Source organism: Electrophorus electricus, chromosome 5 (genome assembly GCF_041902795.1).
Source record: "Electrophorus electricus isolate QZ-2024a chromosome 5, ASM4190279v1, whole genome shotgun sequence".
In the NCBI taxonomy this organism is placed as follows: domain Eukaryota; kingdom Metazoa; phylum Chordata; class Actinopteri; order Gymnotiformes; family Gymnotidae; genus Electrophorus; species Electrophorus electricus.
In genome coordinates, this window is record NC_137501.1 from 5,833,275 (window position 1) to 5,850,019 (window position 16,745).

At 43.9% G+C, this 16,745-nt stretch overlaps 2 protein-coding genes and 2 non-coding genes across 4 annotated transcripts; 2 read left to right on the plus strand and 2 right to left on the minus strand.

Moving 5' to 3' along the window:
- Positions 1 to 873: 873 nt before the first annotated feature.
- Positions 874 to 6,111, minus strand: p2rx2 (purinergic receptor P2X, ligand-gated ion channel, 2). The gene is made up of 12 exons (XM_027023178.3): positions 5,762 to 6,111; positions 4,162 to 4,297; positions 3,879 to 3,950; positions 3,606 to 3,681; positions 3,298 to 3,394; positions 3,119 to 3,199; positions 2,838 to 2,976; positions 2,192 to 2,322; positions 1,956 to 2,046; positions 1,794 to 1,859; positions 1,626 to 1,703; positions 874 to 1,254 (listed from the first exon to the last, which is right to left on the minus strand). The coding sequence occupies exons 1-12, from the start codon at positions 5,899 to 5,901 to the stop codon at positions 1,159 to 1,161; spliced, it is 1,203 nt and encodes a 400-aa protein (XP_026878979.3). The 5' UTR covers positions 5,902 to 6,111; the 3' UTR covers positions 874 to 1,158.
- On the plus strand, positions 2,368 to 2,439 carry trnac-aca (transfer RNA cysteine (anticodon ACA)). The gene has a single exon. It is a non-coding gene; the product is annotated as a tRNA-Cys (tRNA).
- On the minus strand, positions 2,729 to 2,800 carry trnac-gca (transfer RNA cysteine (anticodon GCA)). The gene has a single exon. It is a non-coding gene; the product is annotated as a tRNA-Cys (tRNA).
- Positions 6,112 to 6,427: 316 nt separating the features above from the next.
- On the plus strand, positions 6,428 to 15,426 carry pes (pescadillo). The gene is made up of 15 exons (XM_027023177.3): positions 6,428 to 6,603; positions 7,230 to 7,309; positions 7,554 to 7,707; positions 7,930 to 8,039; positions 8,195 to 8,366; positions 8,673 to 8,762; positions 10,183 to 10,299; positions 10,457 to 10,534; positions 10,647 to 10,736; positions 11,111 to 11,241; positions 11,488 to 11,613; positions 12,477 to 12,661; positions 12,824 to 12,942; positions 14,470 to 14,637; positions 15,111 to 15,426. Exons 1-15 carry the CDS (start codon positions 6,580 to 6,582, stop codon positions 15,186 to 15,188), a joined length of 1,722 nt encoding a protein of 573 aa, XP_026878978.3. The 5' UTR covers positions 6,428 to 6,579; the 3' UTR covers positions 15,189 to 15,426.
- Positions 15,427 to 16,745: the final 1,319 nt, after the last annotated feature.

The window sequence follows — 16,745 nt, forward strand, 5'->3', positions numbered from 1 at the left end:
TAATTTAACCTGTGAGTCTAGTCACATTTCAAAAAGTGGTTCATTTGGGTTTGGCTTTGTTGTTGGGTGAGAATTTGGTGCTCAGGAATTATGTGGTTTCTCCTGTTTAGCTGTTACTGTCGTGTTCATGCAGCAAAACGAAGGAAAATGTGAACATCAGGGCTCCGGTTTTCTACCTTTTATAGTGGTGGTGCTCCTGGAATTTATACAATCAATATCGGTTATTAGAGAATGTGTTTATTTGGAAATACCCAGTCATAGATGTGTTTTGAATGGTTGAAGCAGACCTCAGCCGAGGCTGTGTGGCTGCTGTGAGTACACCCTGTCCTGGTTTCAGTCTACTGGCTTGCCTGGAGAGGTGTGGGTTTAAGCCGGTCTCTTAGGAGGCTGATCCATAAACCTCAGACGCTGGAAATCGATTAGTCACTATTCATCAGACTGAAGAGCTAGGGGGGGTGCGTACTCGCTCTCCCTCAAACTCATTACAAAGGCCCATCTCACAGGAAGAGACGACATTATCACGTTACAACCCAGAAAGTGCTCCTCGTCATCCTTCCTGCTTTGGAGGCGCTTCTTGGAAAATGAGGATAAAAGGAATACATGTGGGGAAATGACTGAAAGTCTTTCTTCCCCATTTAGATCTTGAAAATAGCCACATGTGGGAGAGCACGTGCGCTAAATATCATGGCATTGCTCTTTCTATGTCATTTTTGGTTTTTTAAGATGTTTTGTTTTGGGCAGAACAAATATTATGTGATGTTTAGTCTTACATTTTGATCAATCATTTATGTTAGGGTAATGTATGAATGTAAAACTGCAGTTGTTATCACATCGAATGACGCATGCCACAACAATATTGCTAGCCAATATGTGATATTTATTACAGATTAAGATTATTTGATATGTGGTGTTAGATGCTGCATGTTGAAGCCAGAAAAAACAGAAGGCGACTTTGCTGAGCAGACCACTGCAGACTGCCTGCTGTCTGGTGTTCCAGCAGGGACTATATTGTTTTTGTTTGTTTGTCTGGTTCGGTTTGGTTTTACTTTGCTTTTTAACCCAGTCCTTTACCTAAGACTTTCGTTCATGTTTTGTTTTCTTGTCATGGTCAGGGTTTCTGCGTGACCTCAGTAACTGGGGGTAACGGTGGGCAGGGTTTCACAATGGCACGCCCTCTGAGAGGTCAGAGTGGGTGGAGCCATAGCTTGAGATTGTGAGCTGTGTCACTGCAGGTGGGCTGGACTCCTTAGATGTCTGAAACAACATTAGTAAAGCAATGTGTTACATTAAATACACATTAAATATCACGCAAACTAGTAGAAGTGTAAATAAATATTCTAGGTGTACTGTACTATATATTTTGTCTCTTCAAGATGTTTTTTTTAAAGAAATGGGTATTGTAGGACATTGCTAACAGATTTCTCAGGTTAAGGACACTGCCAAACTCAGCATTCAGTTTAGCATTTTCCTTTCCTTTCCTTAGCTGTGGTACAGCAAAGACCAGAGCTGTGTAGCAGTGCTCCTTCTGGCCAGCCAGGGCCGGCTGTCTGCACCCCTGAAGCACAGGAATGCAGGCTCTGTGAAGGCTAGTTCTTTGGGGTTCATATCCTAGCGGTTCCACTTACATCATCAAACTTCCTCTCACTGTAGACCTCGTTCTTGTCAATGAACGTCAGCATGATCCAGTCACAGATAATAGAGCACTATGACACGATGAAGGTTTTGCATTGATTAATGTTGGTGCCTTTTCTCATATCTTCTTTAAAATAAAGTGTTACGATTAGAAGGCTTACTATTCCCACTGATGTCATGGCTGTGACTGTATTGATGATGGTGGGGATGAGGCTAAATTTTCCTGCCTGTAGGGGAAAAAATGTATACAGAGAAAGTGTGCGTCACTATTTCAATGTAACTGCACTAGAAACCCCAAAACAATTTATTGTGAGTAACATTACATGTCCATGTACGATGATGTCCAAACGAATCCCATAAGCTTTTATAAGCGATCTGTACTCCTCACCATCCTTGTAATAGTACTTGGCAAACCTAAAAGGTGTTTCAAATGTCAAAAAAACAAACAAAACACTTGAGAGCATCACACAGACAAAAGAACTGTGGAGGAAAGACAATGCAGAGAATCATGAAGGTCTCCTGGACCCTCTACAGCTCGGGCAGTAAAAATGACCCATACCTGAAGTGGTACCCAGAGCTGGGTAGGTTTCTCCTGAGGTCCAACCTCCTAAATGAATAACTGGGAATACATGCTGATGGGTCGACGTCGAAGTCACACTTCCAGTTAATGAACACACCGATGACCCCACCCTAAGAAGAGTCAGCCAATGAGAACCTGTTAAGTGCTATGCCACAGGAGGTATAGCTCAGTGGTAGAGTGTTTGACTACAGATTAAAAGGTCCCTGGTTCAGATCTGGGTGCCCCCTTAGGCTGGTGACTAAGCAGTTTTTGGTCTGCTTTACTAGAATATCCAACCAGAAGGCTGACTTCTAGGACACAAGCTAAGTGTTTACTAACCAAGGTGTATGGTTCAGTGCTGTAGAACTGCTTGGAGATCTGGCTGCCCCCTTCATAATAACAACTTACTTTTCAGTAACCATCTGCTTAATTAGTGAAAGCAGCAAAGCAGTACTAAGAAGGTAGAACCACAGGACTGACCTGGTGTTTGTGATTAGGTTAAGCCCCCAGTTCTTAAAAAAAAAAATTCTAACTAGAAGGGGGCACCCAGACTTGAACTGGGGACCTCTTGATCTGCAGTCAAATGCTCTACCACTGAGCTATACCCCCTCCTGGTGACAGAGTGTAAATTGTTCCTTATACTTACAGTTCTGCAGAGTTCGCTAAACTTTTCTCTGGCTTGCTCAGCAATGTAGCCCAGTCTAAACACAGGGCAGTAAGGGCTCGTCTTCGAGTGATAATGACATTTCAGGAGTTTCTTAGGCTTTCTCGGTTTGATGTTTACCCTAAATCATTAGAATGACAGAGGACTGTGATGAGAACCTCTGAGCTTTAATAAACTCAACCTAGTTGAGGAATTGAAAAGCTCAAAAATACAAATATCAGTGTTTCTCTAAAAGCTATACATAAATAAGATAGTAGATTCACCTGAGCACTTTGAACTTTGGGAAGTGGATGGCATTCTTTATGAAGACAGTGAAGTTGATTGCTTCCACCAGTGCTGGCTCCCTTCCAGGAGAAAGGAACAACCCCGGAATGATGTTTACAGTAGCATTTTGGACTTAATCTTTAACTACAGTCATCTGCCTTTCACAGCTTTTATTTACCTCACTGCAGCAAACTCTTCAATGGGACACCAGCTTCTGATCTCACAGGTTTTGAATGTGTAGTTGTAGTAAGACACACACCGTCCTGTTCTCTGCCCTGTTATAAGAGTGGAATTAGTCGGACATTCATTTCCACCTATTTCACCTGAGAGAGTGACCAGAGTTACTCATTTGCACCCTTTTAGAATATAAGCATGAATTTCTCATGTGAAATCTGCTGTTATTAGATTTAAGACATTTGTAAAGACAAGGGTTGTGTTTTTTCCCACTGCTTCGTCGGGGCTTTTAATTAGTCTTTAAGTCCTTACCATGACCGTCAAAGTCCAGCTCACCCTTGACGCAGTCAGCATCTGTTGTGCAGTTTGCGTTGGGCACGTTGTAATGCTGCACAGGCAAGCAGTTCAAAACAAGCAATTCTCCAAGATGAAAGTTGACATCAGAGTGCACAGAATGTGAGTAGCTGATCCACAGGTGTCTGTCTGTGGGTGTCTGTCTGTGTGTGTGCGCGTGCACGTGTGTGTGTGTGCACGTGTGCGTGTGTGTGTGTGCGCGCGTGCGCGTGTGTGTGTGTTTGGGCTCACCTCAGCACACTTTCCCTGTCTTTGGTCGTACGTCACCTCCCTCTGTAGAATTGTGCTGATGACATTACCACCCTAGAGAAATAAGGACAACTACAGATTCTGCTACAGATTTGAATATCTGAGTTTACAAATCCCGTAAAATGCTTGGTGTCCCTTAACACCACAGCCATATCAAAAGTGTACATATTTTCACATAGTTTGGTCTCCAAAACAATGAACCATAGAAGACCCCTTTTAGAATCTGACAGTTCTGCGTTTAGTGAGTCGCGTGTGCATCTCTCGCCTCGGATGGTGTGACGTATTCTGTCGTGTCCCTCACGCTGTCTCCCAGCATTCCCATGCCCCTCATCTCGGTGTAGACCGAGCTCTCTGGTCTCGTCTCCGTGTCCTGATATGCCTTTTGACTGATAAACACATACCTGCATGGGGGTGGGGGAGGGGCGAGGTTCAGGACAACAGGCGCAGAGCAGAACCTGAAGACATATTCCTGAAAAGTCGAAAGACTAAATGCGGGCACACAGTACAGTACATAATGTATTTCAGACTGGCAGCATGATATAGCGAAAATCTTCCATTTTTGATAAACAGAGATGCCCTTTATTCTACTATTTCTAATTAGAATTGTGTTAGTAGTTGCTGGCATCGTGCCTTATCAGCACATTTGGCATGAATGGACCATCTGACTCATTTCCCTATAGCTCAAAAATGAAGAAACAGCTCAAATGATCGAAAACACCAAGACAGCAGCCATTAACAGCATTAACAGCTGATGCATACAGTGTATTTATCAAGAAGTGACACAAGTGCCATCAACACAGTTACGTTCACAGGTACTGCTGTGTTTCAGAGTTTCGCCTAATCCTCTGTGACCTGAGTTATACATTAGCAAGGAGAATCCCTCACTGTTGAAGCAATGGCTGTCAGAGTATCCTCACTGTAATTGAATTTTGTCCATTGGATTGCTCTTGCAGAAAACCTTCATTCTTCTCTACACATTGAATCAAGCTTGCTGTCTGAACACCTTTAAAGCATTAGCTTCTAAGGATGTCTGTCTAGAAATAAAACTGTGATTAAGACCATGCTTACTGTGCTGTTGCTTGAACTCAAGGAAGAAGTATTGGAAACATCCTCTGTCAACATTTTACATGTATGAAGGTAAACAATGCCAAAGCAAATTTAAATGCTCAAATTTTTAAACATCATAAGGAATATGCAGAATCAAGTAAGGCAGGCGTTATTTCCCTTTGAACAATTGTTGCTCATGACACAGTCATCTACGTTACCAGGAATCTTTGAGAAAAATCTCCCAAAAGCTTATTCTAACCACTGCTCCCTTTCAGCAAAATTAGCATTTAAAAAAAATGTATCCATGCAGACTAATACACAACTAAACACTGTGACCTTCACATGTATTATGGCAGGTTTATGTTATTGCATTTGTTTTGAAAGTAGCCTATAACATTGTACTGTCTCATTTGTCAAGGGTTTACTAACAGACACATAGGGCTCAGTGCTGTAGGTATAATTACTATTCAAAACATCTTTTTTTCCAGTGTACTGGTGAAAATAAGTAATAAAATAACAGAGCTTTTAGATACATTATGGCTTAAAATCTAACATTGTAATATTTCTTGTTATTTTATTTAATAATAACATATACAATAAAGAGATAAATAGTATAAAACATAAAAAGGCATTTTTAGATATTTTATTACATACTTGTATATTTCAGTAGGATTCCTCTCCTATATCTTTTGTCAACCTTAATGTTAACAGAATACTAGACACTACTGTTGTAATAGATATTACATCAAATAATACTGAAATACTTGTGTAGCCTCCATCATAATCTGTTAATTTACTAAGATCATGCAAATACCTACCAAATAAAATATGTGATGACCAGTAATTGTACAGCTCTGTAAATAACGCCCAGTCTTCTGTTCTTCACTACCATTATCTTTGGTGTCTCATAGTCCCAAAACCCCAGAAAAAACTCCTTGAAGAACTCTATAAATCCCATATTGTAAAGAGCCACAAAAATCAGTGTAGAGAAGATACTGAATGTTCTTGAACACTTTCACTAAGATGAGTTCTCTCTCTCTCTCTCTCTCTCTCTCTCTCTCTCTCTCTCTCTCTCTCTCTCTCTCTCTCTCTCTCTCTCTCTCTCTCTCTCTCTCTCTCTCTCTCTCTCCATTTTCTTCAACTCCCAATAGGTCATTATCTAATTAGGGAGGTTCTTCTGCTTGTCAGTGCTGTTTATTAATGCCGTACGCAGGACAGAATTGTAATAATAATAAGTTGTTCTGGATACTCTCACATTAAGCACCTGAAAGAGCTCAGAGCCGATGCTTTAAAAACTACAGATCATCAGCGATAACAGAAATCCTGTACCCACAGTAATCATCACATATATTATATCCCCTAACTACAACTGTCTGCGATGTGAGTAGTGACTTTTCGTGAAACGTGTATGTGAGATGTAAAAAAGGGAAAGCAGTACTTATTTTTATTCAGGCATTTGTCTGGGCAGGCGCATGAGCTATTGGGTCACGATTTGACTGACGTCGCGCAGCACACGTGTAGACGAAAAACACGTTAGTTGTGCGTCCCAGTCGTTGTTTTTAACGTGTTTTGTCCATACGTAACGGAATCTATATATTTGTGTTTAGTGTAATCGGTAATCTTAGAATATCCCGCAATGGGAGGCTTACAGAAGAAGAAGGTAAGCAAAACAAGTGTTCTGTCACTTGAGAATAGCAGGCTGCTCGCTCGCTAGCTAGCTAAGATACTAGCTATGCTCACCTACGCCTTTAATCCAGTTTGATGGTTAGCGTTACAGCATTCATGGCCCCTTAGCGATCGACGTTAAACGCTTGACTCTAAAGGTCGACGGTTCTTCCAGCTGTAACCTACGTGGAAGGTTTTGAGAGTATGCTAGCCAGAACATTGGGAGCTTGTCTTGTTTTCCATGCGCTCCATCGCACTTCTGTTTAACTCGCTAGCGTTAGCTTGGTTAAACGTTGATGGGATGGTGGTTGTGTTTCTTTTGGTCAATACATGTCTGTTCTTTCTGTTAGGATCATTCCTTTTGCACAAAGCTAGAATTACCTTCACTAAACCTAACTTTAGGATATTCGGCATAGATATAAATTGCTATATTATTCTCTTTAACAAAAAAGGTCACCAAGACATTTCTTATTCTTGAAAAGATTGAGCGCTTTTGATTCAGTAAGGAATAGTTTTAACCACCTTTTTTCTGGTGCCTCTGTACTGTAGTGTACTCATGACCTTGACAACTTAATAATAAGTGTTGGTTAAACATGTGTAACTTGTCTTCTTTCCCTGCAGTATGAGAGTGGGTCTGCCACCAACTACATAAGCAGAAACAAAGCTCGCAAGAAGCTGAGTTTAAGTTTGGCTGATTTCAGGTCAGTGTTGGGCAAGAGATGGTCCTAATGACAATAAACAGGTTACACGTCCTGAAAGAGGTGCAACCTTGTCATTAAAAACCACATGATGTTATTAGTAAATATCCCTGTAAATGCTTCATCTTATTCATGCACTCTTTTCAGTTTGATTAATTTGTGTTTCTATGCTCACTGACATGCTGAGATTGTATATGTGGTTGTGTGTGTGTTTAAGCTAATAATAGGATGCCACTCTTCTGTGCAGGCGGTTGTGCATATTGAAAGGAATTTACCCACATGAACCCAAACACAAAAAGAAGGTGAACAAGGGATCCACAGCCCAGAGGACCTTCTATCTCCTCAAAGACATCCGCTTCCTCATGCATGAGCCAATAGTGGGAAAGTTCAGGGAGTACAAAGTATGTGTGGCCTGTTCCAATGGAGCTGCATGTTCAAACCATTTCTTTGAGTGACTGTTTTGTGTCTTTGTGCCGATAGCATTTCGACAATTGGATATAAACCATACTGGAGCGTTACCATACTGTTATAATATATAAAAGAAGAATCTTTTCATATTGTGTCTATATTCACAGAACATAATTGACATGAAAGCCGTGCATGTTGCTGTGTTTACCTGGTAGATATTTGTGCGCAAACTGCGGAAAGCATATGGCAAAGCAGAATGGGGCACAGCTGAGAAGCTGCGAGGCAACAAGCCTGGATACAAACTGGACCACATCATAAAGGAGAGGTGGGGAAAGAGGCCGTACCTCCTTTAAACAGCAGGGGGCGCACTTGCATTTTACAGGCTTCAGGGAAGAGCCTGCCAACAGCAGGAATTTGGCGCTGATTTGAGGACAGATGTGAGTTTTGATGGCTGGACAGTCAGTTCTCAATTTCTGACAGGTATCCCACGTTCATCGATGCTCTGCGCGACGTTGACGACGCCCTGTCGATGTGCTTCCTGTTCTCGACTTTTCCGCGGACAGGCAAGTGCCACGTTCAGACCATCGAGCTTTGCCGGCGTCTCAGTGTGGAGTGGATGAACTACATCATCACGTTGCGCTCTCTAAGGAAGGTAGGGGCTGTGTGGACTATATAGCACTGCTGCCTTTTATCGTCACATGGTTGTTCACCAGTGGTGATTGTTAGGAATCAGCTGGATTTGGGTTAGTTAGCATTGATATCTGTCTGTAAAGCGTCCTTGAGTTTGAGAAAGGCACTATATAATGTAACTTATCATCATTATTATTATTATTATTATTATTATAATTTACCCAATCTAAAGTTAGCATTAACCATAACCACTAAAGCCATGTTCTGCCACGGGCTTGACTCATGCCCTTGTAACAGAGCTCACGGCTGTCCTCTGTCCTTTTGATAGGTGTTTCTGTCCATTAAAGGAATCTATTACCAAGCAGAGGTGCTGGGACAGATCATCACGTGGCTTGTACCATATCAGTTTGCTCATGATGTAAGTATATTGGGCCGCATATGTGCAAATTATGTCCATAGGTATCAAGTCTGTTCAAGGTCTAGTTTCCCAGAACGAGTCTGTGCTTGACCACAGTGCTGATCTTTGTCACGCCAATGTCGCAGAAGGCCGAAATATGCCCCGGTGTTCTGTGAGCGGTGATGAATCTGGGTATTCATATAAACCAACAGGATCTTCATTTTCATCCAAATATTGCAGGCCAGTCTTTAACCATGTCTCACTAAGGTTTCGCCAGTGTCTTAATATATTGTGAAGCATATCACATTCTGTACCAGTATAATTGTAATTTAGTGGTATTACAGCATGCAGCATCGGACGTTTGTAAAAGCACTGCCTATATTTTTGTGAAACCTTTTCCAATTTTAGCATTGCTTTGTGAAAAAGACCTACTTTGAGAAACTTTTACAGTGGTTGAGAGCGGTTTGCTTTCAGGTTTTCTGAATGCCTAAGACAGGCACACAGGCGTGCGTTTGGTGCAGAATCGTGGAATGTAACCTTGCTATGATGCAGGCTACGGGTGGAACTGACCTCCTCCCCAGCGAACGTGTTTACAGACACGATGACCCGCCCCGCCTGTTGTTGACATTACATCCACCGATGCTCTCTCCCTGCCTGCATATCAAACACATTGTTAATAGATTTGAGTCTAAAACAAGCTAACTTAACACATCCTCGTCTGTTTACACGTGTTGCGCGGTGGCACACTGTGGAAAGGATTTTCTGAGGTGCGATGATGAGCTCGTCGCCGTTTAAAGCCATAAATGTGTGTGCGCGCGGCTCTTCCTCGGACAGCTCTCCTCGTTTGTCTAGGGTCGTGTGCTCTGCTCTCTCTCGCACTGCGGGAAGGGTCACGTGGACAACACAGTCGTGCTCTTGGAGACTCGTAAGAGAGAAGTGATGAGTAGGAGATGCGTTCTTCATCCTAGTCAGCACGCCTGGTGAACGGGTCCCAGTATGTTTTTTTATCTGCGCTTAGATGAGTTATACCCACACCCACACTGAGTAAAACAGATCAGTGTTGGAAATACAGCTGAGGAATATTGGATTCCTTCGTTGTTTTTGTAAACTTTGACCAGTATCAGTTGACGTGTGATTAAAACTACAGTAATAAACAATCACAACGCCACTATCTGTTGCTGACTTATAGACTTTTCCTTCTTTTCTTTTTTAAAATGATATATTAGTTAGTGTTTTGTTTTACAACACAAGTGCGTAAATCGTGTGGTGGAGTGACCTTCACTGGGATGTTACTGAGGCTGCGCTTGCTGGCTGGCGTCACAGGACAGATGGCTCACAGGCTATACCACTTATAAGAGCAGTAGACTGTTAACAGTGCTAGGAAAACTGTCCAGTTCCTTTTTTTAAGTGTGTGTGTGTGTGTGTTTGTGTGATCATTCAGCACCCTACAGATGTGGACTACAGGGTTATGGCCACCTTCACAGAACTCTACACTACTCTTCTTGGTTTTATCAACTTCCGCCTCTACCAGACCCTCAACCTCGTCTACCCGCCGAAGGTGACACACTCACAACCAGCAGTCATGCTGCACTTTGATTTGTTGTCTGAGTTTGGCTTTTATTGCAGCCTTCTGTCCCTAAGTGTGTGGACTTGGTCCAGGCTTGTTTATGGGGTGTGTGTGTGTGTGTGTGTGTGTGTGGCTCTGCCTCTGCTAGCTGGATGGGAAGGGAGAGGAAGAGTCGCGAGCCGAATCGGAAGAGGATTACGCCATGGACTCCGAGCGCTACATGGAGGTTCTACTTCACCTCTTTCGTCATTCCAGATTTTCCCACCCTTGTTTTGGCTCCTTGCTCATGACCTAAGCGACCTCAGAGAGACTGCAATCTTTCTCTCGCCCTCTTGTAGAAACTGTCAGCGCTGAGTGCAAGTCTCGTTCGCGTGGTCTCCACAGCAGAAGCAGAAGAGGCTGAGCTCGACCACTTCCCTGCTGAAGGGGTGAGAGAACTAAGACCGCCCCACCTTCACCCGACCCACGCCCCACCCCGTGGCTCTTTTGACCTAAGGCTGGATTTGTTCTGCGTATCACCCTATCACACACTAACCCCAACCCCCAGTCTCGGCTGCCCTGTTTTGAACCAGGCGCGTGCAAGTGTTAATTACTCGTGGGCCGTTCTCCATTTCACACCTTCACACACAGGAGTCACACTGGAGGACCGGTCACCACGGTTACCGGATCACGGCATTAACATGCAGTGTGATGGCTCTGTTCTGTGTGGTGCAGTTATCTAACATCTGCTCTGCTTCCCTTCTCGCCTCCTCGGTTTGCCGAACCCCGTTGGCCTCCTGTCCCGCGTCCCGGCGGGCTGCAGGAGGACGGCGAGAAGCTGGCGGAGCGGTTGAAGGCCCGGCAGGACCAGGACAGACAGGAGAAGCTCTTCGAGGGCCTGAAGTTCTTCCTGAACAGAGAAGTGCCCAGAGAATCTCTGGCCTTTGTGCTAAGGTGAAGGAAAGAGCAGGAGTCCACTTTCAGTTGCCATGCTTAGCTCTCCGTTGTGTGTGTCTGTGCGTGCGCAGGTGTGAACGCATGTGTGTGCGATACAGAGAAATGAGTTGGTTTTTTTTTGTTTGTTTGTTTCGTTTGGCCTGTGTCATTGTGTCTAGGCATTACAATGCAAAGGCAAGCAAATATATTTGTGTAACACAATGAAAATCTCTCTCTCTCTCTCTGTCTCTCACCCACTGGCAGGTGTTTTGGAGCACAGGTCTCCTGGGATAAGTCTCTGTGTATTGGTAGCACATACGATGTCACTGACGAGACAATCACACACCATGTGGTGGACAGACCCAGCCTGGAGAAACAGTATATCAACAGGTCAGACACACTCTCACACACACACACACACTCACTGCAGTGAACCTGCTGTCTGTTCTTCAGAGCCTTCACCGAGCTTTGTAACACTATTGACTGTGGACTGGCTTTTAAGGTGCTAATACATAAAGCAGCTGCTTTGAAATTCAGAATATTAATGTCCTTCTAATTGGAGTCACCTGCAAAGTCCCTCTCTATATGTAAAACAACTTAAGCCTTAGAAGTGGTAATATACAAAAAGAATAGAAGCGATTTCAGAAATTGCATACATTTCATAACATTTTTTAGGGGTGACCCTCTAGCAGAAATTCTGCTTTGTGGAGGTGCAGTGTGCCTTAAGGTTTGAGTGTGTGTGTATTACAGAATCCTTTTATCCGCTAGGGTTGTTTTAAAAAATACGAGCTGTCCCACAATGCCGTTCTTTCAGACCAGAGTCCTCTCCCTGCCTCTCAATACCCTTCTGTTATCGTCTTTGTGCGTGTGGGGGGGGGGGGTCTGTGCATGCATGTGTGTGTCTGAGAGGGTCTGCATTAAATGACCCCATAGACAGTCACAGTTCATATATGACACGCCTACGCACATTCATGATTCACTCATATAATGCAGTCCAGCCTCTTTCCGTCATGCTGGTCTCACAATGGCTGTTGCTGTTCAGTGGATACATTTGTACTGTGCGTGCCACTGCCGGATGGTGCGTATGCATGCATTGAAAATGAGTCATTGGTCCCCCGGCCTGTAGCAACAGCATGCGTGCAGGCCTGCGTTTCACTTCTTTACGTGGTCGAAGTCTGGTTTTTGGGTTTGCAGTCGTTGCGCTGTGGCACATCTGACATGTGGTTTGTGAATTGCTGGCTCGGACGCTGCAGGTACTACGCACAGCCCCAGTGGGTGTACGACTGCGTGAACGCCAGGATGCTGCTGCCCGTGGAGGACTACTTTGTGGGCGTGACCCTACCTCCTCACCTGTCTCCGTTCGTGGAGGAGAAGGAGGGTGACTACGTCCCCCCAGAGAAGCTCAAACTCCTGGCTCTCCAGAAAGGAGAGAGACCTGGTGGGTAGGAGGTTGTGTATTGTTGCCCGCTTGTGTGTGTGTGTGTGTGTGTGTGTGTGCACGTACGTGCGTGCGTGCTCTTGCATGTAACCATTCATTCCTGCGTGTTTCCGCACGTGGACCTACTAATGTGATTTAATATCCTCTACTGACCAATCGTAGAGCAAGAGGAGGAAGAAGAGGAAGAGGACAATGATGATAGTGAGGAAGAGGAGGATGAGGACCAGTCAGATGATGAGGATGAGCTGAAGGGCATGGAGGAGAAGCAAGCTCTGGGCAAGGTAAGCAGATGCATCCCAGTCATGTCTGTGTGGGAATGAGCGGAGTGGACTCCAGTAACATAACCTGTTTTAACCAGATTCCACTGCAGGTGGATGTCGCATAGCGCTGAACCTTTTTACTGAGATGGTGGCAGTAAGAAATAGCTGAGAGCATCTTTGGAGAGTAACAGCTAAGAGGAGAAGCTGCTCCCAAACTTGGCGTACACCGGTGTTTTACAAACAGAAACTGCGGATGGCTGACCACACGGCCCTCGTTTGCCATGCGCTCTAATTTTTCTGCCTTTATTTGCGCTTGTCGTCAGGTATGAGTAATGAGAGGGGCATGGCTCAATCGAGTTGGCCAAAGTGCACATGAGCATCTCTTAAAGCTGCAGACGTGCTCAGTTCATACGGCTGCAACGAGACTAGAGTCCTTAAAGTCCAGCAAGTCATTTCTGATTCAGTCTTACTAAAAAAAAGGCAGTGACTACTTCAGCTGTTAGCAAGGCAATTAAAACAACAGATTGTGCCTTTCCTTTGAAAATAAATAACCTACGTTTTAGGCCTCAAGTTTTTCAGCTGCGTCTAACGAGTTGCGTTCGGAGACGTGCGACTCAAGACGTGACCCAGCACTCAAAGGTTAAGGCGTGCAGCATGTGTGCGCATGTGCCCGTGAAGTGGTCACACGCGGTCAGTTCTCACACCTGGGGCACGGTCGGTAACCTTGTTTGTGCCCTGTGTCACCTGGTACTTGGCAAGTGCCGTGGGACTGTTTATTTTATGGTTAGTGATTGCTCCACTGGGGACATTGTTTGGTGTAAAGGTGAGTTAATTAGTTTCAGGTTCCATTGAACAGACACATTTGGAACTGTAGCATTCATCTTGCTTAGTGTGATGTAGTATCTTCTGTACTTAAATGACAGAAATAGAAAATATTCATATATAGCCCATTCTGATACAGTATTTTACATACATGTATCGCAATGAACTGGTATTTTTTACATGTCAGAATGGGCTGGTAATTTATATGTATCGGAATGAACTGGTATTTTGCACGTGTGTCACAATGGGCTGGTATTTTACACGTGTATCGGAATAAACTGGAATTCTCCACATGTTGGAGTGGGCTAGTATTTTAACAGTTCTGACTGTCTATCAAGCATAAATAAGTGCTCCCTAGAAAGGCTCCAGTGGAGATAGGTGCCAATCAGTCTTTAAGTCTTGGTTTTTAGGCTTCGGATCCTTCACCGTCTTGATGCAAAGTCCTAGCAAGTCGTTCACCCGCAAGTCAGCTCGAATCCCAAATCACTGACGCTGAAATTCAAGTTAAGACACAAGTATGTCTGAAGCACCAAGTCATTACAGTCACGACTTGAGTCGACTTCACTCGTTTGTCCCGAGTCTTCACTCGTTTATTTCCCGATTATTTCTGCAGTCCGTCTGCCTGCCTGTCTTTGCGGAAGCGGCCAGGTGCGTGTCTGTCTGCTCTCAGGGATGAGGAAATCCTGGCTAAGGTGTCGGGTGTGCCGGCCCATTGTTCTCTTTCAGGCTTCGTCGGTGAAGGTGACCCCAGGCGAGGCCAAGCCGGTGAACCGGCAGAGGGCGGAGCAGGAGGCGAAGGCAGAAGAGAAGAGGCTTGCCGTCATGATGATGAAGAAGAGGGACAAGTACCTCTACGACAAGATCATGTTTGGGAAGAAGAGGAGCGTGCGAGAGGTGAGCGGCGGACCGCCACGGCCGACACAAATAGTCCCACATCTGAATCCGCCCTCTAGTGCTTTCTGTTCCGTCACATCCGCTGAAGGCTAATACCTGTACTGTAATAGTTTAGGCGTTTATAGTATATATCATGTTTGTCACACACCATATTTTGGTTTGATGAAAGGGTGTTTTTTGCATTTTCCAGAATTGTTTTATTTAGTTTTGTATAGGCTGTTTATTTTTAGTTTTAAAAATTGGATAGGATGTGATTGGGTATAACTGCAAAATAAAATAAAATACAAAAAATACGGATAAATAATGCTAAAAAGTAAACACTTATAATAAAATGATGATGATGTAAGTATTAAAAATAAATCTTGAAGGTGGAAACGTGCTTTCAGTCCCATGACCTGCAATGAACTCATTATTGAACCTGCAGTACCCACGATGCTCTGCTATTCATTAACCCAATGTATCCTCTCCCTCAGGCTAACAAGATGTCAGCCAAGAGAAAAGCTCTGGATGAGGCCAGTAAAGCTAACAAAAAGAAGAAGTTGAAGAAGTGATAGAGGGAAATGAAAGAACTGTTTTTTAATCTATTAAAATAATTCTGTGCATTTATTGGTAACAATGCGATAAGTCATCTTTCTATAAAAATGCGAATGCTAAAGAGTGGAAGAGTCATCGCTTGAGTATGTTTATAAAATCTTGTCATTGTCATTTAGCCCTTGAAATTCTACAACACATCATCCTGTTACATTAAAAATGACCCATTAAGTGTCAAAAGCACTTTTGGAATACTCACCATTTCTTCCAGTCTCATGTCTTGTGAATGAGTTCAAAGAGGTTTTATTGTCATTTCAGCTATATACAAGTACACAACAAAAATGAGACAATGTTCCTCCAGGACCACGGTGCAACACAAAACAACAGTGCAATAGACAACATGCTACACAAGTGCAAACAGTCCAATATAGTGCAAAAATGTCATTAAATAAACATTAAATAAACAATAATAAATACAGGACAGGACAAATACAGAATGAGTAGACATTGCAATTATTTAGTCTATTTAGTTTATTTAGTTTACACAGTACTGGGCATATGTAAAGTGAGTTGTGCATAGGAGTCAGTGACATACTACCCTGAACATAGCAGTCACCGGTAGCAGCCAGAACAGTTCAGAGTACAGTGCTGGTTTAGTACAGTACTCTAGCAGCAAGTAGTTTGTGTGAGGTTTGACTTCGGCACTAGTCTGGTGCAAAACAGTGTGTGAGTTTGTATAGATATGTATGTACGCCTGTGTGTGTGTGTGTGTGTGTGTGTGTGTGTGTGTGTGAGAGAGAGACTGTATAAGCATGTATAAAAGTGCCCATTTTGGAATCTGAATTGGAATTGGGAGTTAGCCAGAGTTCAGGAGTCTAATGGCTTCTGGGAAGAAGCTGTTGCACAGTCTGGAGGTGCAGGACTGGACGCTGCGGTACCTTCTTCCAGATGGCAAAAGGGTGAACAGTTCATGTGAGGGGTGTGTGGGGTCTTTCACAATGTTGGTGGCTTTCCGGATGCAGCGTGTTATGTAAATGTTCGTGATGGAGGGAAGAGAGACCCCAATGATCTTCTCAGCTGTTCTCACTATTCTCTGGAGGGTCTTGAGGTCAAAGGTGGTGCAGTTCCCAAACCAGGTAATGATGCAGCTGCTCAGGATGCTCTCTACAGTACCTCTGTAGAAGGTAGTGAGGATGGGTGATGGGAGATGGGCTTCCCTCAGCTTCCGAAGGAAGTAAAGACGTTGGGCTCTCTTGGTGATGGAACTGGTGTTCAGGATCCAGGTGAGGTTCTCCGCTATGTGAACACCAAGGAACTTGATGTTCTTGACGATCTCCACTGAGGAGCCGTTGATGGCAAGCGGGGAGTGATCTCGCCTTGCTCTCCTGAAGTCAACAACCATTTCTTTTGTCTTGTCAACATTCAGATACAGGTTGTTGACCTTACACCAGCTCACCAGTTCTCGCACCTCCTCTCTGTATGCTGACTCGTTGTCTTTGTTGATGAGACCCACCACGGTCGTGTCATCAGCGAACTTGATGATGTGATTCGAGCTGTGCATTGCTGCACAGTCATGA

Bases quoted from the DNA above. Each gene is read 5' to 3' on its own strand.
- p2rx2 (XM_027023178.3), bottom strand. From the start codon at position 5,901: ATGGGATTTATAGAGTTCTTCAAGGAGTTTTTTCTGGGGTTTTGGGAC. The intron at 3,682-3,878 runs GTGAGCCCAAAC...TTGCCTGTGCAG, and splicing joins GACAGGGAAAGTGTGCTGAG to CATTACAACGTGCCCAACGC. The intron at 3,200-3,297 runs GTAAATAAAAGC...TTCTCCTGGAAG, and splicing joins GAAGAGTTTGCTGCAGTGAG to GGAGCCAGCACTGGTGGAAG.
- pes (XM_027023177.3), top strand. From the start codon at position 6,580: ATGGGAGGCTTACAGAAGAAGAAG. The intron at 7,310-7,553 runs GTCAGTGTTGGG...TCTTCTGTGCAG, and splicing joins TTAAGTTTGGCTGATTTCAG to GCGGTTGTGCATATTGAAAG. The intron at 11,242-11,487 runs GTGAAGGAAAGA...ACCCACTGGCAG, and splicing joins TCTCTGGCCTTTGTGCTAAG to GTGTTTTGGAGCACAGGTCT.